At 44.5% G+C, this 26,712-nt stretch overlaps 1 protein-coding gene across 1 annotated transcript in view; it reads left to right on the forward strand.

Annotated features, from left to right (window-relative positions):
* Positions 1-26,712, forward strand: part of LOC140406652 (low-density lipoprotein receptor-related protein 1-like) — a 1,475,832-nt gene that overhangs the window by 1,316,123 nt on the left and 132,997 nt on the right. The window contains exons 66-69 of the mRNA XM_072494659.1: positions 585-707; positions 4,313-4,447; positions 11,529-11,663; positions 14,517-14,639. Coding sequence (XP_072350760.1) covers positions 585-707; positions 4,313-4,447; positions 11,529-11,663; positions 14,517-14,639 — 516 coding nt within the window. The remainder of the gene's footprint in view (positions 1-584; positions 708-4,312; positions 4,448-11,528; positions 11,664-14,516; positions 14,640-26,712) is intronic.

The raw sequence follows: 26,712 nt of genomic DNA on the forward strand, positions 1-26,712 counted from the left end.
GAGGTCCGCCAGGCGATTGGAGGCCTCGGGTGGCCAGCCTCTGAGCAGGGTGCTACCCTGGCACTGCTGGTGTCACCTGGGCACCTTGGTATGGCCAGTCCGGCACTCTGGCAGTGCCACCCTTGCACGGCCAGGTGGCACTGCCAGGCTGACAGGGGCACTGCCAGGCTGCTAGGGTAGCATTTTGCTCATGCCAGAGATCGGGCCCGGGGGGGGTGCCCTCCCCTTATGAGGTGGGATAAGGTGGTGGGGGATCCCCTAATCGGTAAATTGGGACGTTGGTGAGGTGCGGGGGTTGTGTTGGGAGTTCAAGAGACCAGGGTACCATTTAAAATCATGCCCCGAACTGTTCCTCAGTGCAGGAAATGAAGGTACGTGTGGCTTCGGTAGGGCCTTGGTTGCCGATGCCCTAAAAAGGAAGAGTCCCATTTCATACACCCCACTAAACATGCTCGACACTGGACTCTGTTTTATTTCCGTTAAATAGCGCCCAAAGTATTTATATGTGGAAGACGCTCAATATATTACAGATTGATCTACTGCAAGTTTGTGAAGTTCTTTTTTTCCTATTTTGTTTTAAAAAGTCAAATTTCAATGTCCGCCCCCACGATCATTCAGATGCAAAAATGGGAGAGTGTGCCTGCGGCCTGAGCGAGTTTGTGATAAAGTGAATAACTGTGGTGACAACTCTGATGAAGTGGACTGTGGTATGTGCATCCATTTTATTTAGATAGTTTTATTAATATCCTAAATACGAATGTGTTAGGTTTCAAAGATAACAGGTCACATATTTTCAATAGGCAAAATGAATTATGTATCAGTTAAACTCTGTAAGAGTGAATTAACATTTATGGTTTGGCATAAGGCTGCAACAACATTAAGGAAAATGAAAGAACTTGGACTTATATTGTGTTGGTCACATCCAAAATTGCATCATAGTTATTTATTGGTTTTCTTTTTGTGGACGAGCATGGCAGGTTATTTACACTTCGTTGCTTCAAATGGTAATAAGATCAGTGGCCAGCTCAGCTGCTTTCGAAATTGATCAAGAGATAAATGTGGCTGGGCTATCGTTGAAACAGCAGCGGAATTCTCACAGTGCATATTTTAACATCCACCTAAACAGACAGACCGAGCCAGCCAAAGCTTAGCATTTTCTAATGAAACCAACATCACCTCTGACAGTGCAGCATTCCCTTAGTATTGCATGGAGGAGTTAGATTTTCAGAAGCCCTGGAGTAGGGCTAATCCCATGCCTTTCAGATTCAGAGGTATGAGTACTAGTACTGAACCAAGCTGACATTTAGCAGAACAGCATTTACAGCAAAATTAAAAGACAGCTAATTTAAAAAATCTTGCTTCTTCTGTTTTAATTTGAATTTAAGAATCAGAATTGGGTGAAATAATGGAAACAGGCGTAAAAAAATTCTTCAACTGTCTGCAAATTTTCAAGATGTCTTATTCTGAAATGTTGAACATTTTGATTCGGAATGTTACATTTTTTTAAATTCATTTATGGGATGTGGGTGTCGTGGTGAGGCCAGCAATTATTGCCCATCTCTGGTTGCCCTTCAGAAAGTGGTGGTGGGTTAGCTTCTTGAAACTGCAGTCCTTGATGTGTAGGTACACCCACTGTGCTGTTAGGGAGGGAGTTCCAGGATTTTGCCCCAGTGACGGTGAAGGAACGGCAATATATTTCCAAGTCAGGGTGGTGAGTGACTTTGAGGGGAACGTCCAGGTGATGGGGTTCCCATGTGTCTGCTGCTCTTGTCCTTCCCGATGGTAGTGGTTGTGTGTTTGGAAGATGCTCTCTACGGAACCTTGGTGAGTTACTGAAGTGCATCTTGTAGATGGTACACACGGCTGCCACTGTTCGTCGGTGGTGGAGGGTTTGAACCAAGGCTGAAATTAGGTCTGGAGCTCAGTGACCCTGGCTGAACCCAAACAAATGATCGTCCGTGAGCAGGACATTACTGAATACGTTCCGCTTGATAGCACTGTTAATTACTCCTTCTATCACTTGGCTGATGGTGGAGAGTAGACTGATAGGGCCATAATTAGCTTGATTGGATTTGTCCTGTTTCTTGTGTACAGGACACACCTGGTCAATTTTCCATATTGCCGGGTAGATGCCAGTGTTGTAGCTGTACTGGTACAGCTTGGCTAGGGATTATTGGAAGTTTCAATGAACTATTAAGATTTGAGTTGACTATTAAGTTAATAGCTGAAATACTCCTTTCCTGGTTAAAAGGACAGTGTATGACTTGGATGTGTTTACTTTAGAAACCTAGTAACAATACTAAAACCAAAAAGAAAAAGCTGGAAAATCTCACCAGGTCTGGCAGTATCTGTTGGGAGAGAAAAGAGCTAACGTTTCGAGTCCAGATGACTCTTTGTCAAAGCTCTTTTCTCTCCTTACAGTTGCTGCCAGACCTGCTGAGATTTTCCAGCATTTTCCTTTTGGTTTCAGATTCCAGCGTCCGCAGTAATTTTCTTTTATCCAGTTGTAACAATACTAAATCTCCCAAAGAACGTTAAATGCAAAAACCGTTGAATCCAGTCGCTATAAATAAGTAAGTCCGTAGTCACATTTAAAATACCTCAATAATCTGATGATGAATAGTTGTTAAACTACGTAATCAATTGTGAAAGTGCAGCTTTTTTGAACACAGAACCAGATTTCTTGACATTACTTTTATGAGACTCGTCTGTAACAAATGCATTAAGCTTGTGTGGATTTGCTATGCCAAACTCTGTATGTTCCATTATTATTTATTCACCCTAGTTGGCGATTGTAACTGTGCTAAATTCATTTCGACTAACAATTATATCATTTGGACAGCAGTTCCTGATCATGTGTAGTGCCAGCTGATATAATTGTTACAAATATGCAAAGGGTATGTGAGCTGAAGCATGTGACATCTGCTAGTAGTCTGGTGCAAACATTAATGTTGTACTGTTGACTTAGTGCCCTATCTAATTTCATATTAGAGGAATTGGAATACATTAGTATTACTATATTTTCAAGCTCGTAAGGAATTATAAGCAGTAAAATATGACTGACCATTTTGAAGACCTGGTAGAAGCTGGTATGCCAATTTCATGGGTGTAAAATGGACACAAAGTCTAGTAGTTTTGCAGTGGGATGGACTATGCCCAGTCAGTACAGATCATGGTCAAATTATCTCCAAATTCATGGGGCCTGATCTTTCGGTGTCCTGGCCAAACATTTGGATTCTTGACTTAGAAATTAAGGGCCAAACATCTCCCAGAGCTATATAAGGGAGGTGGTGTCATAGTGGTATCGTCACTGGACTGGTAATCCAGAGACCCAGGCTAATGCTCTCGAGACTTGGGTTTGAATACCAACCTACAGATGGAATGAATTCAATAAAATTCAATAAAAATCTGGAATTAAAAGTCGATAAAAATCCATTTTATGTCACTTATGTCCTTGAGGGGAGGAAATCTGGTCTACATGTGACTCCAGACCCACAGCAATTTAGTTGACTCTAAAATCCCCCCTGAAATGGCTGAGCAAGCCACTCAGTTCAAGGGCAATTAGGGATGTGCAATAAATGCTGACTTGGCTAGCGACACCCACATCCCATGAATAAAAAATGACACTTGATCACTGATTTTCAAAAGTATTGTTTTTATTTTTATTTTTAAGAAACACATTCCACTGGAGTAAGTAGGATCCCACGATCCAACTCTATTGGGGATGTGATCCCCTTCTCTTGCACCCCCACCCCCCATCCCCCTCAACACAGCCTGCTACAAGCCCCTTTCGCTGTGACGAGCTGAAAGTTGCTGCTGGTGAGATAGGGAGCTTAAATTAATGTCTGCCACCAGCAAAAACTGCTTCAGGAGTTGCAAATAACCAGCAAATAATTATCCCAGATGACCATAGGCTGTTTTCTCCTTTGATGGGGAGAGCTGACTGGTGGTGATTTAACCTGAGGGTCACCTCATGCGAGCGGCAAGGTTGAGAAGGCGGGCCTTCACGAAGAACCTCAGCCGGTACGCCAATTATCCAGATAAGCACCGAGTATCAATTTCCATTTATCTACAATTTTCTTTTCAGATGTCCGCTCTGCAGCATCATAAACATCCGCATGCTAATTTCTAGGTCACAAATTACACTGTGATCATTATCACAAGTTTTGGTTACAAATGGATATTTTACAATTAGCTACTGTGAACTATACAATGCCAGCTTCTCTGAATGACCTTCAGTTTGTGTGTCTATTATAACCTTTGGCATTTTTACTCCATGCATCATAATTCACTCTGTCTACTTAACTAATAGGTAAGCAAATTCAGAGGGCATGTGGGAAGGATGAGTTTACATGCAGCAATGGAAAGTGTATTCCTGTGGAGCTACAGTGTGACATGTTCAATGACTGTGCTGACGGTGGTTCTGATGAACACGCCTGTACTAGAAGTAAGTCCTGATTGAAATAATTTTTTGTGCAAGTATAATTCCTTGCAAATTGTTAATATAAAAAAAGATAAATGCCACAGGTTTGTGATGCGGAAATGGCTGCATCATTATCCAATGCTTTGTGGAGCTCAGTTGATCTCCTGCGGAGAAACCTTGAGAGTGTTATTGATGTTCTTGTCATAGAATTGCTTTGCTTGTCCTCTTTGGTGTTCTTTTCATTGTCGCTTGATAAAAATACATGCATATTAATAATTCCATCAGGAAGTTTATGAAAATTGTCCAACACAACAGATTTGGCACTGCTTGACTTCTGACAAGATTATAAATAGCCAACTTGTGAAATCTGATATATGCTTGGAATGCTAGTCCAGCCCTTGTGTTCAAAAAAAGGCAAGACAAACGACTGACAGATACTCATATACGTTTAAGTTGCCATTATACAAAGATTTCAACTCAGTTAATCAATTTAGTGTATAGTTTTAATTATAAAGGTCAGCAAGTTTTTTCTTCAGGCTATATTTAATCTAATTCCTTTGGTATGAAGAAAACATACTTTGTTTTTTTCCGCTAGACTGTTTTACACAAGTATTCTGTGCACAACGTCATCTAATGCCCATTTACGTTATTTACGATCCCAAATACATTACAAAGTTTACTTTATTCTCATAACTTCAGGAATTCAACTTAATGATCTGGTCAGCATTTTGGAGCAGGCCAACAAAAGATATGAGATGAATTGTTTTTAAGAATGGCGTGGATGAGAATTGATTCCACTTCTAAACTAAAAAGATTTTTTTTTAATAGTGAGAAACTTGTATCTGTGGATCTAGCCAAATGCATTTTCCATCAATGTGTCTTTTGATCCTGGTAATGAAATTGGCACGATTCAGCACAAGCACAGATATAATGGACTTCATGGCCCATTCTGTGCCTGCTGAGGACAGGGAAGTGCAAATTAATATATGTAGCTTCCAGCAAGTGTAAGTGAACGACATTGCAAACCTGACGGATAATCTTGACTTCATTTTTTTCACAGCCAAAGTTCATATTTAGGTGAATACTCGGCATGTAGGAGGATCCCGTTATCCTGCTAAAAGTATTATGCTTGTAGTAGTAGCCCCGGTTTCAATCCTTCACCTCAAAAAGACGGCACATGGGATTAAGGATGTAATGTGAGCTGTGTTGCTAAAAAGATGCATGGTAGTTTATGCATGGTGAGCGATGAACAGAAATGGGTCCTCTGCCAAAAAACTGAATTACGAAGCTGGTTTCAAGTGAAAAGCCATATAATTTTCTAACGAGTAAAGTAACTCCTGCAGTGAGGGAATTCACTGTTAGTGAAAAACTAGTTTGAGAATGGAAGGATTCTTCCCTGAAGAAAATGCCCAAGACCAAATGTAGTAGGAGAACAAGGAACAGCCACATACTGGCCTGATCTTGAGAAGCATGTATGGAAATGGGATCTCGAAAGTGGTCAAAATGATTTTCACCATCACCAGAAATGCAGTACATATATACACACTTCAGTTGGCCAAAGTGGGCCCAAAAAGATTTCAGAGCAAAGCAAAAATAAAAGTAAAATACTGCAGATGCTGGAGATCTGAAATAAAAACAGAGTGTGCTGGGAAAATCTCAGCAGCTGAACTTGAAATGCTATCTCTATTTGTCTCCCCACAGGTGCTGCCACACCTGCTGGACTTTTCCAGCACTTTCTGTTCTTATTTCAGAGCAACAGCTAGTTGGGTGCAGCAACTTGATGGAATTAAATTGTCTAGTATTGTGGAGGAAGACCAAGATCACTCTGAGACTGAAAAGACCTTGGGGTGAATTCTCCACCCCCCCCCCCCCCCCCACCCCCTCCCAGTCCATGTGTTCCTCGGCAGTGCGCGGTCGCCGGCAGCGGGTTTCCCAATGTGGCCACCCCATGCCGCCAGGAAACCCACGGATGGTGTTGCGTTGCAGGCGGAACGGAGAATCCTGCTGGCAGAGAATTCACCCACTTGATGCCAGAATGACCATTTTTCAGAGACTCATCATCAGGCAGCAACAATAAATAAATGTACTCCTTCAGCCACTCTGGCAACATGGATAATACATCTGTGAATTTTGATATGCACGGCAACCAAACTGGCGTGGAAAGGTTCAAAAACAGTTCTAGTGCAAACCACATGACAGAAGAAGCCAAGACGCATGGTGGTACCAGGCTGCATGGCCCAAGGAACAAAATTAATGTCCATGGTAATTGTCAAATGTAAAAATGCCGAAATCGAGTTCTCTGCAGGAGTATTTGCACCTGTCCATGACAATTGTTGGATAGGTGAGGATGGAATCAAGTTGTAGATCAATAATGCGTGAAATAGTTGTTCCAGTGGCCGATGCAAATGCAGCTTATCAGTCTGGGACATGTTCATGGCCCATGTAACTGATGAGATCAAGCGGACCCTATGGAGTATGAATATCCACAATGCAGTTATAGCAGAAGTCTAACATCCTCAGTTCAACCTCTGCATGCATGCCTCAACAAACCACTCAGGATCATGTTCATGATGAATGGAATAGGTGGATGATGGATAGAGAAAAAAATCTTCAGAAAGAGTGGGAAGAGTTGCCCCACTGTGAGGCTTTGTCATGGGATGTTATTAATGCACAAACTATCATCCGATCATTCAAAATTTTGGAATATCCAGTTCAATGAATGGAGAGGAAGACATTTTATTGCAGAGGGATGATCCTGAAAATTAAAGCATCAAGTCTGATCCAGAGTGCGATCCTTGGGATAATGGCCAAGCCAAAGTGACCCAGAATGAATTTGATGAACCCTTTGGGGCAGAGGTTTCCTATCCTGCCAACGGCATGTCATGGCGGATGGGAAAACTTAATTTGGCGTCATTGAAAAAATCAACTGCCGGTGGAAAAATAGTTTAGTTCCATCGTCTTTGATAGCAGGTTAAAGGTGGGTTGAGTTTCCCAACGCACAATAACAGGAAGCTCATTTGCATTCATTAGCATCTCATGAATGCTAATTAAAAGGACACCTAGCCAGAACCAAGTTCACTCTCCACATTAAATTCCCCACCAGCAGCTGTTTAGAATATTCAGTTTTAGAACTGCACATAAGTGGAGTGCTTCTGACAAGCTTCACCAGTTCTGTGACTTTGAGGACATTTGATGTTGCTTTCACCTTCTTGGGGATCTCACATAACTTCATGTGAGTAGAGATAGCAAATGCTGTGTTAAGGCTGAAAACAGGAGGCTCACGAATGCTGGTGGTACTGGGAGGGTGGAATGAAAGCTAGAAAGGTGAGGCAGGCTTACCAGGGAAATGGGGTGAGTGACTGGGGAATGGGGGAGGTGAGGGAGTGTCTGTGGAAGGAGGGGGTGGTGTGTGGTCAGTGGTGTCAACTGTGAGGTCGTGGGGTGAACTCAGAGTAATGGTGAGAGGAGGGACCTGTCACAGTCAGAGGGGGGGTACAATGCAATTGGTCAAGTGTGAGATTGTGGTCGGTGATGGTCTCATCGGCTGGCTCATGGATGGGGAAGAAAGATAGCTCGGATAACGGGATAGGTGGGAATGGGAACAGTAATGTGTGTTGGCTCTGAAGGAAGGAAAGGAGTTGGATCATGATAGAATCCAGGGTAATGGGAGAGATTCAAGGGTGACGGGGGAGAGAAAGAATGCTATTATGTGGAACTAGGATGATGGGGGAGTGATGGGTGACATAGGGATGCTAGAAGGTGGTGGGAGGAGCTTGAAAGATGACATCCACCATGTTTTCAATGTGACTGTTAATCAGTAAGTGAAATCCCTCAAAGTGGGAAGAGGGTCTTTCGGGTGGGAGTGCAGTTCAAGTTCAGTATAAGTGGTCAACTAAAGGAACATCCTAATAATTGTGCCCACTGGATATCGAGTATGCTCAGTTGTGATTTCTTCTCAATGGTGAAGCCCACATTTGTCAGGATCCCAGCTGAAGTCAATACTGGACAAATCGGACCCCAGAGTGAATCCTGGCTGATAGCTCCTAATATTTTTTAACCATGTATCAAATTTAGTGAACAAATTCACAGGATTCTGCTGATTAACTTTAATACAGAGAATAAAATCTTTATTAAACTAGAAAAATGAACTATATTCCACCAAACAAAAAGGTTGGAAGGATCAATAGAACAAAAGAACAATAACATGATTCAAACATTTAACATTGCTTCACCCAATCTATATCTTTACAGACACATGCAAATTCAGGAAGATAAAACCATTTACTATAACCATCTTATACTGTAATATTCTGGGTAGTTATGCAGTACATGTGAATTAACAGGTGAATTCATCCGACTCCCTGAAATAAATGACAGAGACGACCCAAGCAGATTCCACGGATTTTGCAACAATCCATCCAGATATTTGCCACACCATGAGCCAACTGATCTCACTAAAACTGTGTCTTTCTTAGGAGGGTTTCCAATCTCCACGTTCAAAGGACACACCTTGGAATTCTCTTCAAACATCACTCCCACTCAGACACCTTCAACAAGGATCCATCTTCAGGGCGTCAATGTCGCCTTCCGAAATTCCTTTCCTCTGCATCTTGGAGTACACTCAAGCTTCACTTTCCAAGCACAATTTCAGATCTTTGGCCATGTCAGGCAGACGAAACACCACTGCTCCAAAACGCCCATAGAAAGGAGTCACCAACCTCCGCTTGCTTTCAGGGCTTCTCTTCAGCCTACTTCGCTGCAAGTCTGCTCCCTACAGCTCTGTCTTTAATTTGGAGCCGATTTCTCTGCTCCCATAATTTATAGTGGCTTAATGGTTTTTAGCTCTGATCTCTGTCTTTGTCCCTGCCTAGAACTTTCTTTTGGGACTTCTTTCTATCCCACTCTTGATTTAGGGCCTTCTCCCTGTACCTCTCCCCACAACTTGCTCCGCAGGACACCTTCCTTCTACTGAAACTCCTGTTCAGGTAATCGGACTTGCAGCTTTATGCTATTTCACTTCTTTGCTCCATTTCTTTTACACGGGCGCGCATGATCGGTTCACAGCTTGAAGAACATAAAAGACATGAACTGCACATGTGCGGCCATTTCCCAGCTGGCGCATGCGCAGGAGACATGAGGCCTGCCAGGAACCTGAGCTTCCAACCCCCGAGGTAAGAATTTGAGTTTCGTCACATACGATTTTTTCCTGACTCGTGGGAATGATGCCATTGAGATCCCGCAAGGTCTGGAGCTGCTGTTTATTCTGTCCCATTTGCCGTCAGCTGTATTTAGAGACAGGGATGAAGGGAGGGAGGGAGGTGGGTGCATTCAGGGGTACCAGGCTGGTCGAGGGCAGTGATCTCATGACTCTAAACCTCGAACCTTCTAGGTACATAGTCTTGGTTGACAAGGGCTCAAGTGGTTAGCCTTTTCCTGCCAGGGCATTGGCCTATCTAGTCTCAAAACTAGTAGATTCAAGTGGAGTGGTGTCAGAGGTAGGCTTCTTGCGCATGGCTCTCACCACCCTGATCACCGAGCACTGCTTCCTTGTATGAATGGAAGGGACATCACTTGTCCTCCAGGATATTCTTTACCTGGAAGGGGTGGGGTGGGCTGATTGTTTTGTTAGAGACTAGATGAAGGCACTGGTCTGCTGGCTTTGAGTTGGAGGAAATCTTGGAAAAAGCTTTACTTCTCACAACCACTGAGACATTGACGATGCAGGCTACAAGCAACTTTGCCTTGGTAGGAAAAACATCCAATAGTGACAATTTAATTGCCCACAAATTACTGTGAGCAATTAAAGAAATCTCCAGATAAAGTTGCTATTACAAGATCTGGAAATGAAATGAAAATCGCTTATTGTCACAAGTAGGCTTCAAATGAAGTTACTGTGAAAAGCCCCTAATCGCCACATTCCGACACCTGTTCAGGGAGGCTGGTACGGGAATTGAACCGTGCTGCTGGCCTGCCTTGGTCTGCTTTCAAAACCAGCGATTTAGCCCTGTGCTAAACAGCCCCTGTCGTTTAGCCCTGTGCTAAACAGCCCCTAGGACGTACTAACAGATTACCTTTATGCTTTACAGATTCATTGATTCATTAGCTCCATACACTTATGTAATGGCAATCGAACATGAATGTGTATTTTAAATAGTTATACTTCTTTGGAAGGGGGCAACTATCTTTAAAAAGAACAGGGGATGGGATTTGAGCATGACATCACTGGAAAGGAAGTGTGTGATGTAATCCAGTTTTAGTTTCTCTTTTGCTTTCAGGAGAGCACACAGAAGTCATCTCTGCTGCTAGTGTATTCAAGCTTTATAACCATGTATATCTGTTCCCATGTCTCAATAAATGAACTCACAACATGTTTACCCAATCCATTTTGAGTGGTTAGTGCATTTTGATCCTTATAAAATCGTGACAACAATTACCCTGTAGGAGTAATGCGGAGCTTCTGGCCTGTATTGAGTGAATGCTTGTCTGGTCGCCTTTTAAATATGGCGGCAGGACCTTTGATCCCATGAGGTGAGGGTGCAGGAGGAGTGGGAGGGGCAGGTGACTTCCTTCCCTCCTCATCACAAAATTCACCAGGTCCCTTGTGGATGCATATTTTATGAACTGAGCAGCAAAAGATTGCACGTTTCAGCTGTTTGGCTACACTAAGGGAATCCTGTTGACTACCGCTAGCGAATAAGTCTCCAGAATGGAAAGTCCTGCACGTTGTGTCAGATGGTTTTAAAACTTGTTGATTGTGATTAAAGCTATCCTCCATAGAATTCATTCATTCAATAAAATGCGCCACATTAATTTAATTTGAAATATCTGCATTATGTTTTTAATCACATTTCAAAATGGCGAGCACCTACATCCATCTGTTTACACTTTATACTCACTGAATAAATCAAGCCATATTTTTGGGAGGATTTTTCAAGGCTTCAAAGGTTGACTTATATGCCACGATCTGCAATATCTGGCACAAAACCTGCTCATTCTTTCCACTGGCGGTGATTGATTTGCTGTGTGCTTCATTTTTCTTTGTTATTTAGAGATTTTAGTGCTGTCCATGTGCATGTTTGATGTTGTTTAAATCTTTCTTTCTCAGATTATAATGAATTTAATTGTGATGAAGAAATAAATCCTTGTGGGATTGATGCCTACTGCAATAGGACAACATTTTCACTTTTCTGCGAGTGTCGGTCTGGCTTTCAAAGAAACAAAGCCTCGAAGCAGTGTGAAGGTAATTATCTCGTTCTTTGTGATATCAGCTTTGACTCTGGAAGAATTGTTTCTTAAATTTAGGTCTCCTATACATGCTATTCTGTGAAATCATGAATGAATGCTTCAACTGTGGTGTTCTTGTAGTTGCTTATTTCAGGATGGTTGGTGTAGTGTTCACAAAGACCACAAAACAGCTTTAACTTAAACAAAGCTTTGAATTTATTAACACTACTAACTTGGATTCGACACATACTCCTTAAGAATACACAGTTGATCAATAACATCTAACTACACTCACCTACAGCTAATCTCACTACTGGTTTAAACTATGATCTACACTCACTTGCACTATCTGCTCTTCTGACCTTCACCAGCTAACTCCTGCATACACTCCTCCCCTAAGGTCTAGTACCACTGCCTTATATAGTTGTAACTGTAGTTCCCTCTCGTGGCAACTCTCAACACTACATTAATCCTTGCAAAGCTGATCGTTATTATACATCAACATTTTGTTTTGCCTACAGTTCTGGCCTTTTCCAATTGTCAGCAAAGTATAGATTAATAGTTGAGGCCTAACATTCAATCTCGCTCGCCATGGGAATTGTCACGGGCGCAACAGAGAACCTGATGGACAAGCAAAGATCCATTGACCTCGGGCGGGTATTTCGAGTCCCACCAACGGCGCACCCCTGCCGTGGGTTTCCCGGCATTGTGGGTGAATTTAATGGGAAATCCCATTGACAGCGGCAGGACCAGTGGATCCCATCTGCCGGCCGGTGGTAGGCTGCCTCCCATTGCCGAGAAACATGCCGTGGGCAGGCCAAAGAATCTCGTTCCACATCTCAGTTGGTTTGAAAAATTCCTACGTAAAGTAAGTTTGGATAGGTTTCATTGTAACACTTTACCACCCAAAACAAACCTGGAAGCAGTGACTAGAATGAGGTTAGCAAACTACTCGGGTTGGTGTCCAAAATACATCTGCAATTCCATTGCAAGGGACGTTGATTCCTGAAGTTGGAGTTTAGATATGTTACTGGTGAAGGGCAGAAGTAACCCTACAATGAATCAATGCTTTGTACATCTGAGAAGAGTTTGTTGCAGAAACTGAATACAAAATGCTAATAAACCTTAACATGTTGACCAGTTTACCCAAGAAGCATTTCAAGAAAACTGAGAGTAAACATTTTACTTTGATTAAGCAATTCACCTTTTGAGCATTTTCACTGCGTCGTGGACTTATACTTAGAAACTTATGAGAATGTAGACATTGTGAATTAATGGTAACGTGTCGCAGTCAGAAACAAATGGACGAATGGTAAGTAACACAAACATATTTCCTGTTCAATTTTGTCATGTCTAAATTAAATTAAGTTATTTACAAAACCGTTAGAAGGTCCCATCAGTTGCACTCCTTTGACAGCACCTTTCAAACCCATGAACACCACCATCTGGAAGGACACAGGCAGCAGACACATGGGCCATAAACTAGCAGATGCAGCAGCCACGGGCGCCAATCCTGTATCGTCCATTAACTCTCGTGAGAGACATAAAATGGGATTAGCGCCAGCGATATTTCAGTTTTAGATTCCCCCACTCCCCAACCCCAATCCGATGACGTGATCAGGTTCATTCCCAGAAGGGCACGAGCCTGATTAGCATTTTTAAAATAAATATCAATCTAATGATATCGTCCCACCCAGCCAGCATGACATCACATTGGCGTGAATCACTACAGGTTTTCAAAAACAAAATCCATGACCACGCCGAGGACACACATGTAAGTATTGCTCCTGGGTGGTTTGGTACATGGTCGGGCAGGGCCCCGGCACTGTCCCCTGGCAGGGCCCCGGCACTGTCCCCTGGCAGAGCCAACCTTTTGGGAAGCCCCATTGGGAGATTCCCATTATGTGTGGAGGAGGGTGGACGCAGGTCCCAATGCCTGTAAGGGGCGATGCCTGTTACGGGAGTGGCCAGATACTTGTGTGGTGAGGTGGGGGTGCGAGGAGTGGTGATGGCGGTGGTGGCAGGAGCGCCAGATATTCATGTGCTGGGGGTGGAGGAGGGAGTTCCCAGATATTTATTTCAGGGGAGGGTGAGTTCCCAGATTCCTGCGTCGGGGGAGTAGGGGAGAGCCTAGGGGCTGGACTTGCGCTGTCGGGATTCTCCATGTCACCGACCCACACCCGGGAATTTCTTGACGGCGTGGGGCGGCCCACAATGGGAAATCCCATTGGCTGGCTGGCAGGGCGGTGAATCCCACCATCACCGGTGGGGCACCACACCAGAAAACTGGTGCGGCGGGACAGAGACTTCCGCCTCAGATATTTGTTTTGGGAGGGGGGATGAGTTCCCAGATTCTTGCGTGGGGGTGAGGTGGGGGGGGAGTTTATATTGCAGATCTGGGCACCCGTTAAAGATGGTGCTTCGATCTCTGTGGAGCCTGCCTTGCCAGCTCTGGAGAGATACAAGCCGGTTTTCACTCGAACCCTGACACTGCCAGATTACTGAAAATTCCACCCGTGGGAACAACTCCACCTGGAAATTACCCTGCAAGCCACCCACCTTCCTGATTTGGCAATATATTGAAATTCCTTCACTGTTGTTGGGTCAGAGTCCTGGAACCCCTCCCTCTGAGCACAGTGAGTGTACCTCCACCACATAGTCTGCAGCGGTACAAGAAGGCAGCTCACCACCATCTTCTGAAGAGAAATTAGGGATGAAGAGAAATAAATGCTAGCTTAGCCAGCGAAGCCCACATCCCAAAAATGAATAAAATAAAAATGACCAAAGACATAATTGATGTCATTTTTGTACATTCTTTAATACAAAATGATCTTTCACATTTACCAGCATCTGCTTCGATTCTTCACAGATATTAATGAGTGCCTTCAATTTGGAACTTGTTCACATTACTGCAATAACACGAAGGGTTCGTACATGTGTGCATGTGGAAAAAACTATAAAAAGACTCATAACCACAGCTGTAAAACAGAAGGTAATGATGCACTAAGATTGCAAGCTAAATTAAAACTTACGATAGTCATTGTTTTTGTTTTAAATGTGAATCTCATGTTGACTGTTTTATTATTGACTAGGCAATTATGTGTGCATTATTGTGAGGTTGTATAGTCATTCATAATGCATTGAAACATTACGTTTAATGAACATTTGCACGTTTTGTGTCAGAGATTTTTGATTGTGGTAGGACTGGTGGGTTATTGGGGGACAGGCAGGAAGGTTATGTTAAGGCCACAGTCAGATCAGCAGGCATGTTGTTGAATGGTGGAGCAGGCTGGAGTGGCCAGAGAACCTACTTCACTTTTTCTTATGATAGGTTTCTAATCATGTAATTGGTGTTCTGAAAGTTTGAATTTTATCAATTAATACACAATAAATCATAGATTATCATAGAATTTACAGTGCAGAAGGAGGCCATTTGGCCCATCGAGTCTGCACTGGCTCTTGGAACGAGCACCCTACCCAAGGTGAACACCTCCACCCTATCCCCATAACCCAGTAAACCCCACCCAGCACTAAGGGCAATTTTGGACACTAAGGGCAATTTATCATGGCCAATCCACCTAACCTGCACATCTTTGGACTGTGGGAGGAAAACGGAGCACCCGGAGGAAACCCACGCACACACGGGGAGGATGTGCAGACTCCGCACAGACAGTGACCCAAGCCGGAATCGAACCTGGGACCCTGGAGCTGTGAAGCAATTGTGCTATCCACAATGCTACCGTGCTGCCCACAATGTATATTCTGAAGTTTTCTTTTTGCTCTTGGGATGTGGGAGATACTGACCCAATGATAATCATAACCATCGCAAGTTGACATGAGGACATGAAGAGCGTAAGACCAAATCGATACCAGATTACACATGCTACACATGTAACATGACGTCAGTATGCATGTGTAACCTGACTTCATGCACACATGCAACTGAACAAGGGAATCAAGGGTTGTAGAGGGGCACACAGAAAAATGAAGTCGATACCACAATCACATCAATGTTATTGATTAATGGGGAAGACTCAAGGGGCTAAATTTACCTACTTCTCCTGATTCTTATGTTTACTAATGATAGTTGTCAAGAGGCAGCATGTAAATGAGGAATTGTGGCCAGGCGTGGGTTTCCAACTAATTTTCATTGATTCTGCCTTAGTCTCCTCGCATACTAAAACTTCACTGCACTTAGTCCGTTTTATTCTCACCTCATACTACATGATACTTCAGGTTTCCAACGCGGTTTGGGTCACCTCCAGCTGAGAATCAACCTGCCCTCACACTCCCGTAATTGGTCCATTTTCCCAGATGCAGATTTCCAGCATCCACGGTATTTTAATTTTGTTTTCACCCAGATGTCACTACCTGCCAGTCAAGACTTTTTTCGTATTCAGTCAGATTAATCATTTTTTCCCCCCCATCTCTCCAAGGGGTTTGAAACAAAACAGTTAAAGTGCAAAAACATTCTCCTCAGATTTTTGTTTCCCCCTGGGTTGCTTCAACAGTGTCCAGGAGACTAATCTTCAATTCCGAGAGGCTCTCAGAGGGTAGACAGCACAAATGACACCAGCAACAAATGTCTGTAACTAATACATTTAACTCACACATGTCACATCCCATCACAATTCAACTTTTGTTTGCTGTGACACCAATTATAAATAATGGGCCTGACAATATATTCCTACCTTAATGAATGCGCACAAAAACCAATATACATTCTTTCAGTCCACAGGATTCTTTTTAGAATTCTAGTCTGCCGTAAAATTATACATTATATCTTAATTAAAAATTAACAAGTGGCTGAAAACTGAGAGGAAATGTAATGATTTGCAAATTTGCCAATGTTATACAGTTGCCGGCAGGGTGGGGGTGGTGGTGGGGTGGGTGGGGGGGGGGGGGGGGGGGGGAGGTGGGCGGGGGGGGGGCTGGGGAGAGGGGGAGAGAGTGAGCTGTGAAAAGGATTCAGAGATGTTTCAGTGTGATTTGGACAAAACGCGTTGAATGAGGTAGCATATATATGCGTGGTAGAAACAGTATAATGTGGATATTGAAAGCAAAGACAGGAAGGCAGATTATTATCCGAATAGCTATAGATTGAGAGAGAGGAATGTGCAATGTGAGGTGGGTGCCCCTGTACATCAGTAGCTGAAAGTAAGCATGCAGGTGCAGCTGGTGATGAAGAAGGCCAATGGTATGTTGGCCTTCATAGCGAGAAGATTTGAGTACAGGAACAGGCACGTCCTCCTGCAATTATACAGGGACTTCGTGCGATCGCACCTGCAATATTGCACTCAGTTTGGTCTCCTTATCTGAGGGAGGATGTTCTTACTATGGAGGGAGTGAACCAAACGTTTACCACACTAATTCCTGGGATGACGTGACTGACGTATGATGAGAGATTGAGTCTGTTATGATTGTATTCGCTGGAGTTTAGAAGGTAGCCATGATATGGAGATGCCAGCGTTGGACTGGGGTGAGCACAGTAAGATGTCTTACAGCACCAGGTTAAAGTCCAACAGGTTTCTTTTGAATCACTACCTTTCGGAGCACTGCTCCTCATTCACCTGAGGAGTGAGCAGTGCTCCGAAAGCTAGTGATTCAAAACAAACTTGTTGGCCTTTAACCTTGTGTTGTCAGACTTCTAACTGGAGTTTAGAAGGATGAGAGGGGTTATCATAGAAAACTATAAAATTCTAACAGGACTAGGCAGGGTAGTTGGAGGAAGGATGTTCCTGATGGCAGGGGAGTCCAGAGCCAGGGGCCACAGTGTTTAGGTCTGAGAGAAGGAGAAATTTCTTCACAAAAGAATGATGACCCTGTGGAGTCCTCTACCACAGAAAGCAGCTGAGACCAAAACAATGTATCATGCTAAGAAGGAGTTAGAAATAGCTCTTGGGGTTAAAGGGATCAAAGAATATGGGGAAGAGCGAGAACAGGTTACTGAGCCAAGTAATCAACTTTGATCATAATGAATGGCGGAGAAGGCTTGAAGGGCTGGATCTTACTCTTTCTTCTATTTTCTATGATGCTCTGCACTTTGGTAGGAAGAATAAATGAGCTGAATATTATTTAAATGGAGAAAGACTACAGGAAATTGCAGCAAAAAAGGATGTTGGTGTCCTCATGCAAGTTCAGCAGATAATAGGGAAGGAAAATGGAATGTTGGCCTTTATATCAAAGGGAATGGAGCATAAAAATTGGAAAGTGTAGCTAAAACTATACAAGGCACTAGTGAGACCACACCTGGAATACTGCGAACAGATTTGGTCCTGTTATCTGAGGAAAATCATCCGGGCACTGGATGCAGTCCAAAGAAGGTTCACTGGGTCACTCCCGAGTATGGATGGATTTTCTTATGAGAAATGTTTGAGTAGGTTGGCTCTGTAATCATTGTAGTTTGGAAAAATGTGAAATGACGTTATTGAGACATATCGGATTCTCAGGGGGCTTGACATGGTAAAATCTGAGACATTGTTTCCCCTTGAAGGGAAAACCTAGGACCAGAGGGCATAATCTCTGTGGTAGGGTAGCCCCTTTAAGAAGATGGCTTGACCACTCTTGTGACCGGCCTGGGGCCAATCGTGGAGAAGCGCGCTAACCCCGGCCAATAGCTCGGCAGCGTGGGGAGCTGGCGGTCCAGGCAGAGTGAATCCCGGAGTTGGGGAGTTAACGCCTGCATATAGTTGCTCTCATCCTGTATCTTACTTGCCTTTTATCTTGTATAATAAATTCATTTTTGGTTTACACTGGAAACCTCCAGCATGGATATCTCAAGCCACAACAGCCTCAGAGTAAGGAGTCGCTCATTTAAGATAGCAATGAAGAGGAATTTCTTCTCTTAGAGGACAGTGAACCTGAGGAATTCTTTACCACAGAGAGCTGTAGAGACTGGATCATTAAATACATTCAAGACTGATCTTAACAGAGTTCTTATCAGTAAAGTAATAGAGGATTATGAAGGTAAGACAGAAAAGTGGAGTTGAGGATTATCACATCAGATCAGTCATATCTCATTGAATGGCAGAGTAGATTCGATGGGCCAAATGGCCGACATTTGCTTCTAGGTCTTTTGATGTTTGAGGGTTGTCTAACAAAACCTGGCAAAATTGGATTAAATGTTCAATCCAATGGATATCTCAGTGAACAGGTAAATCAGTAAATTACCTGTAAGAGTGGAAGCAGATATGGGGCGGAATCTGAGCATTTTTTTCAAAGCTGCACAGATGAGTTTTCACTCCAGATATTGAGCCTCTCTGAGTAAAAAAATGATTGGGTGATTTGCGCCATCGCTCTGGCGGGGGCGCGGAGGGGGGGGGGGGGGCGGCGGCGGCGATGCGGCATGATCAGGCCGGCTCCACAAAGATCGGGACAACACCTAAAAAGGACGCCCTGTTCAGTGCAGAAATTGAACAGCCCCTAGTCCCGTCCCACAACCTAAGCATTTGGACCCTCCCAAAGGAATTAGTTGCTCCACAGGGAGCAGTGGTTAGCACTGCTGCTGCCTCACAGCGCTGAGGACCCAGGTTTAATCCCAGCCCTGGGTCACTGCCCGTGTGGAGTTTGCACATTCTCCCAGTGTCTGCTTGGGTCTCACCCCCACAACCCAAGGATGTGCAGGATAGGTGGATTGGCCACGCTAAATTGCCCCTTAATTGGAAAAAATTGAATTGGTACTCTAAATCTATTTTTAAAAAGGAATTGACATCTCGCCTCCGTTCCCGCAACCCACAATACATAAGAATCAGCAGGGCACTCCCCCCTCAACGCCAACATTGGGACATCCCACCCCTCCCCCCCACTTGCAGGCATTGGATGACACCCTCTCACCCGCACCCTCCTTGAGCCAGGGGGGGTGACACGCCCCCTCCCACCACCGCAATCTTGGGAGAACTCTCCCCCCCTCACAGGCATCAGTCCTCCCAACACGCACAAAGGGAGTCCCTCTCATGAGGATTCCCAGAGGGTCCAACCCGGCACAGGTCGGCACTGCCATGTTGGCACAGTGTCAACCTGGCAGCATCAACCTGGCGGTGCCAATCTGTGCCAGGGTACAGTGCCAAGTAACTGCACAGGCGTGTCTCACTCCGTCGGAGGCACTCCCGGGGGGGTATCCTCTCTGTGGAATATGGTTCTTTAAAACCTGCTGTAAACCTTGGCTTATCATTTCGGCGAGGTTTGAATATTTACTGAGGGGGGGTCAGATGGTGGGGGATGGAGGGGCTGGCTAGTTAGATGAAAATACATGCAAAACAGTAAAAATGAGATTCACCCACTGGAGATCGCGTTTCCCAATTTTCTCCAGATCTTCTGTCGGCGATGCTCCGCACCGTTAACGCGGGATCAAAATCGCCCCCACGTCCAGCAACTTTTAAAAGGAAATTGGATGTGTACATGAAAATAATTGCAAGGCTTTGTGAAAATAACAAGATAGTGGAATTAGTTGGATGATGATTTTTCAATGAGCCTTTTTGGGCCATTTTAACTCGAAGCAATGGAGGTTTTACCCCCCTGGCTGGAGAGCCAGTGGGAGCCCCGCTTCACCTTTTTTCGCAATGGTCTGCTGCAATAAATGCTGAGAAGGCAGTAAATTGCACAGTGGTGGGCCTTCCCAGGATCAAAGACCCCTGGGGGCAGAGATCTTTCCCACCAACACCTGCCAGCCAATCAGAAGCACCCATCTTTTCACTGGGGTGGCAGAGGCTGCTGTTGCTAATGTACAACCACATTCCCCCCACACCAAGGCCCCCTCCCCCCCTCCCACTACAGACTAGGATCACCATGGCACCAGGCACAGTTGCGTGATGGTGAGGTTGGAGCCTCTGGGTGAAGGAGGGTTTCGGTAGCAAGGTCAGGAAGATAGGCCGCACCCCCGTTAGCGATCCTGGGTTCTTTGATCGGGTCTTTGACTGAGGGACCACTCTGAGAGCTTGGAAGCAACTCCAATAGTGTTTGCTTTCTGGACTTCCCGCATGGCAAGCTCCCCCCTATTGCTGGATAAATACTAGCGGCAGCAGGATGAGGCCTAAATGGGCAGTAATTGGCCACTTACGGGTATCAATTGACTGCAGGGCGGGAAGGACATCCATCAGCCTTCGTACCAAGGATTGGTGGTGTAGTGGAAAATCAGCAGGGTCACCACCTGCACCCTCCACCTGGTTAAAGGCCACCTGCCAACAAGCTCCCCACGGGGGAATACATTATATTCCCCAAATAGTCTCCCTCTCTGACGCAGGGGGCGGGATTCTCCGAAATGGAGGCAGAGTGTTCGCCCCATCGTGAAAGCCGTCGCGTTTCACGACGGCGCGAAACCGGCGCGAGCACTACCGATTCTGGCCCCCACAGGGCCCCGCAGTGGTGCCGCGCCAACCCACGCATGCGCAGGGGACTTTCTCAACGCGCCGGCCCCGACGCAACACGGCGCGGGGGTTCGGGGCTGGCCGCGTAACAAAATAGGGCCGGGGCTGGAGAGGCCGGCCCGCCGATCGGTGGGTCCCGATTGCGGGCCAGACCCCATCGGAGGCCCCCCCCCCGCAGTGAAGGAGCCTCGCCACCTGCGAGCAGGTGTGGACGGCGCCGGCGGGACTCTGCCGTTTCTGCGCAGCCGCTCGGCCCATCAAGGCCCGGCCGCGGACAGCGGCCCGTGACCGGCGGCGCGCCAAACGCGCCGCTGCAAGTGGCGCCGATTCTCCGCTCCTCGGAGAATCGCGTGCCGGCGGCGTGACATGGTTACGGCGATTCTCCTGCCTGGCACAGGGCTCGGAGAATCCCGCAATTGTAAATCTTATGCTCGAAGGAAAAAAGTAAATGTTCATCTTGTGTGCAATACTCATGGTATAATTCGAGTATCTGTTCATTAATTTACATGAACTACTCTTCGCTGTGTGTTTTGTTCAAAGTGGATGAATTGATTGACTGAACGATAACACCTGTTCACACAGCTCGTGTGATCCTTTGCCCGTGATACAGAATAGCACATCAGAGTGAAAATCAGACAGCAATTAAATGAGAAAATGAACTGTTTCCACATTTCTATCCTTTCCATTAACAGCTCATTAAATATGGAAACCAAGCAGAGGAAGAAGCACAGCAGATGTTATTTACCCAGCTTTATTGATAGCCTGGTTTTCTTTTCAGTTTCATTTCAGTGTTTATTTACTTGCCTCGGTCACTTGTCCTATTGCCATCTCCTTTCACCCTACACTGCGCAGTCATTTCTTCTCTCCTACATTCCACCCCATAACAGACCTCTCCGTTTATCCTGTTGTGAGGCAGTCCCACCATTTCCCGTTTCTATATTACTTAAAACATGGCACATTGATAACATTTTTCAGTTCCGACTGGAACTGTCATTGACGTGAAATGTTAACTTTGTTTCTCTCACCACAGATCCTGTTTGACCTGCTTCTTTTTCCAGCATTTTTTGTTTTTGTGTCTTGGTTCAGGGCAGTGCCTAATATGGTTAGGAAGCCAATAGTTTATTGTTCTAAATTCTGGTACTTGTGATAATTTATCAAAATTCACTAGACTCTGGGGTGGTCCTGGCGGATTGGAAATTAGCAAACGTGACACCACTGTTTAAAAAAGGAGGTAGGCAGAAAGCAGGTAATTATAGGCCAGTGAGCTTAACTTCAGTAGTAGGAAAGATGCTGGAATCTATCATCAAGGAAGAAATAGCGAGGCATCTGGATGGAAATTATCCCATTGGGCAGACGCAGCATGGGTTCATAAAGGGCAGGTCGTGCCGAACTAATTTAGTGGAATTTTTTGAGGACATTACCAGCGCGGTAGATAACGGGGGGCCAATGGATGTGCTATATCTGGATTTCCAGAAAGCCTTTGACAAGGTGCCACACAAAAGGTTGCTGCATTGGATACAGATGCATGGCATTAAGGGTAAAGTAATAGCATGGATAGAGGATTGGTTAATTAATAGAAAGCAAAGAGTGGGGATTAATGGGTGTTTCTCTGGTTGGCAATCAGTAGCTAGTGGTGTCCCTCAGGGATCAGTGTTGGGCCCACAATTGTTCACAATTTACATAGATGGTTTGGAGTTGGGGACCAAGGGCAATGTGTCCAAGTTTGCAGACAACACTAAGATGAGTGGTAAAGCAAAAAGTGCAGAGAATACCGGAAGTCTGCAGAGGGATTTGAATAGGTCAAGTGAATGAGCTGGGGTCTGGCAGATGGAATACAATGTTGAAAATTGTGAGGTTATCCATTTTGGTAGGAATAACAGCAAAAGGGATTATTATTTAAGTGATAAAATATTAAAACATGCTGCTGTGCAGGGCGACCTGGGTGTGTTCGTGCATGAGTCGCAAAAAGCTGGTTTACAAGTGCAACAGGTGATTGAATAGGCGAATGGAATTTTGTCCTTCATTGCTAGATTGGAAAGAACTTATGGTTCAGGAGGGTAAGCAGTCAGGGGTCAAAATTCAAGTCAGAAGTTACGGGTAAGCTCTGGAAGGGAATTTCATGAACAATGAGGAAGATTTATTACAGATTCAAAGAATGATGCAGCAGTGAAGGCGGGCCATTTGGCCCACTTTGCCAGTGCCAACCTATCTAATTAGTCCTACTTCCTGCTCTTTATTCACTCATATATGCTCTGCCTAGAGGCAGGTCCTTAGCTCATTGTCTGCTTATGCTTCATCCTGAGCTACTCAATTAAATTTGTCAGACATGACCTTCCTTTGACAAAGCCATGTTGACTCGAGTATTGAATTATTTTCCCTGAGCGTTTATTTATCTCATCCTGTATTAAGGCCTCCATCGGTTTTCCCACAATTGATGTCAAGCTGACAGGTCCGTTGTTTCTTGGGTTATCCTTTGCCTCTTTTTTTACCAAAGGCGTCACATTTGTAATCCTCCAGTTCCCTGGGACTAATCCTATGTTCAGAGAGGTCTGGAAAATTTCTGTTAATGGCTCAGCAATATGCTCTCTTACCTCTCTCAGCAATCGAGGATGCATTCCATCTGGACTTGGCGACTTCTCTATCTGGAGTGCTGCCAGCCTTTTTAGCACCTTTTCTTTATCACTATACTTTTCAGTTGCTCAATATCCACATTTTCAACTGGGCACTGTTACCATCTTCTAATTTGGTAAAGACAGAAGCAAAATACTCATTTAGTGCCACTGCCACAGCCTCCGCTTCAATGAGCAGCTTATTCTCCTTGTCCCTTATGGGCCGTTAATTGCTAGAGGGATGGAGTTTAAGACTAGGGAGGTTATGCTGCAATTGTATAAGGTGTTAGTGAGGCCTAACACATATTACGTTCAGCTTTGGTCTCCTTCCCTGAGAAAGGACGTACTGGCCCTGGAGGGTGTGCAGAGGAGATTTACTAGGTTAATCCCAGAGTTGAAGGGGTTGGATTACGAGGAGAGGTTGAGTAGACTGGGACTGTACTTGTTGGAATTTAGAAGGATGAGGGGGGGATCTTATAGAAACGTATAAAATTATGAAGGGAATAGATCGGATAGATGCGGGCAGGTTGTTTCCACTGGCGGGTGAAAGCAGAACTAGGGGGCATTGCCTCAAAATAAGGGGAAGTAGATTTAGGACTGAGTTTAGGAGGAACTTCTTCACCCAAAGGGTTGTGAATCTATGGAATTCCTTGTCCAGTAAAGCAGTAGAGGCTCCTTCATTAAATGTTTTTAAGATAAAGATAGATAGTTTTTTTAAGAATAAAGGGATTAAGGGTTATGGTGTTCGGGCGGGAAAGTGGAGCTGAGTCCACAAAAGGTCAGCCATGATCTCATTGAATGGCGAAGCAGTCTCGAGGGGCCAGATGGCCTACTCCTGCTCCTAGTTCTTATGTCCTTATATATGAGCAGCACAGTGGCCCAGTGGTTAGCGCTGCTGCCTCACAGCACCAGGGGCCCAGGTTCAATGCCGGTCTTGCGGTGACTGTGTGGAGTTTGCACGTTCTCCCCATCTCCGCGTGGGTTTCCTCCGGCTGCTCCTGTTTCCTCCCACAATTTAAAGATGTGCAGGTTAGGTGGATTAGCCGTGCTAATTGCCCCTTTGTGTCCAAAGATGTGTGGGTTAGGTGGGGGTTACAGGGATAGGGCCTAGGTAGGGTGCACTTTCAGAGGGTCAGTGCAGACTCAGTGGGCTGAAAAGTCTCCTTCTGCACTGCAGTGATTCTATGAATTTTATGAATATCTGATATTTCTGGCTGTTGTGCAGCTTCAGGATACATTTCCTGTCTTTATATTTACCAAAACCATTACATTTTTGTGCTGTAATTTTTCTGCATGCCCCCACCTTCCTTTTATCTTTTGCCTAAAGTATTTTGCCTTGAGATACAAAAATCTATTTTGTAATTGTTTCACCTCTTTTCTGACAAGGAAAATCTGTTGATAAAGATTTAGGGATGACGCCAAAGTCCAATATGAACTACTTGAAGATACCATTGATTATACGTTGCTTTTAATATTCTCAAAGATACTTTGAGCATTAAGAAAGAGACCCACACTACTTTTAAAATGCTAGTGTGGTACACCTTAGGGAAGTAGAGTGAGACTTGATGTGAATAATTAACACAGATGCTTTATCTGAATTTTACTCATAGATGACATTTGATGATTGGAAAGAACTTATGGTTCAGGAGGGTAAGCAGTCAGGGGTCAAAATTCAAGTCAGAAGTTACGGGTAAGCTCTGGAAGGGAATTTCATGAACAATGCGGAAGACTTATTACAGATCCAAAGAATGATGCAGCAGTGAAGGCGGGCCATTTGGCCCACTTTGCCAGTGCCAACCTATCTAATTAGTCCTACTTCCTGCTCTTTATTCACTCATATGTGCTCTGCCTAGAGGCAGGTCCTTAGCTCATTGTCTGCTTATGCTTCATCCTGAGCTACTCAATTAAATTTGTCAGACATGACCTTCCTTTGACAAAGCCATGTTGACTGTCTAGTATTACCTTATTTTCCCTAAGTGTTTATTTATCTCACCCTGTATTAAGGCCTCCATCGGTTTTCCCACAATTGATGTCAAGCTGACAGGTCCGTTGTTTCCTGGGTTATCTTTTGCCTCTTTCTTTACCAAAGGCGTCACATTTGTAATCCTCCAGTTCCCTGGGACTACTCCTATGTTCAGAGAGGTCTGGAAAATTTCTGTTAATGGCTCAGCAATATGCTCTCTTACCTCTCTCAGCAATCGAGGATGCATTCCATCTGGACCTGGCGACTTCTCTATCTGGAGTGCTGCCAGCCTTTTTAGCACCTTTTCTTTATCTATCACTATACTTTTCAGTTGCTCAACACCCACATTTTCAACTGGGCACTGTTACCATCTTCTAATTTGGTAAAGACCGAAGCAAAATACTCATTTAGTGCCACTGCCACAGCCTCCACTTCAATGAGCAGCTTATTCTCCTTGTCCCTATGGGCCCAGCTCTATCCTTCACTAATCTTTTACAGCTTGCCATCCTTTCCTCATGCTTCCTCTTAGCCTTTCTTATTCCAGCCTTAGCCCGCACCTGTATTTGAGATGCTCTTCCTGATTTCTTAAGCTATTATTATTCCGGCATGTGTCATAAGCCTCTTTTTTCTTCCTTATTTTATCATCAATATCCTTAGTCATCCAGGGTACTCTAGATTTGAATACTCCATATTTATTTCTCATGGGTACGTACCTAGCTTGCAACCTGTTCATCTCTCCTTTGAAAGTCTCCCATTTTTCATCCACTGTTTTATCCATCATAATGTGTTTCCAATCAACCTGCCGAAGTTCAACTTTTAGACCCCTAAAATTTGCCCTTTTCCAGTTTGGGACCTTAATCCGTGACTGATTTTTATCCTTTTCCAGCATAACTTTGAATCTTATATTATGATCGCTACGTCCCAACTGCTCCCCCACTCTGGCGCTGTCCACTTGTCCTGCCTCATTTCCTCGGACCAGATCCAGAACAGTTTGCACCCTGGTGGGACTGGAAATCTACTGTTCCAGAAAATCCTCCTGTACACACTGCAAGAATTTCACCCCTTCCTTTTCCCAGACTGCCTTTGGGTAATTGAAATCGCTTAACTATCACAACCCTATCCAGACCTGTT

This window comes from Scyliorhinus torazame, chromosome 2 (assembly GCF_047496885.1).
Source record: "Scyliorhinus torazame isolate Kashiwa2021f chromosome 2, sScyTor2.1, whole genome shotgun sequence".
Taxonomy (NCBI): domain Eukaryota; kingdom Metazoa; phylum Chordata; class Chondrichthyes; order Carcharhiniformes; family Scyliorhinidae; genus Scyliorhinus; species Scyliorhinus torazame.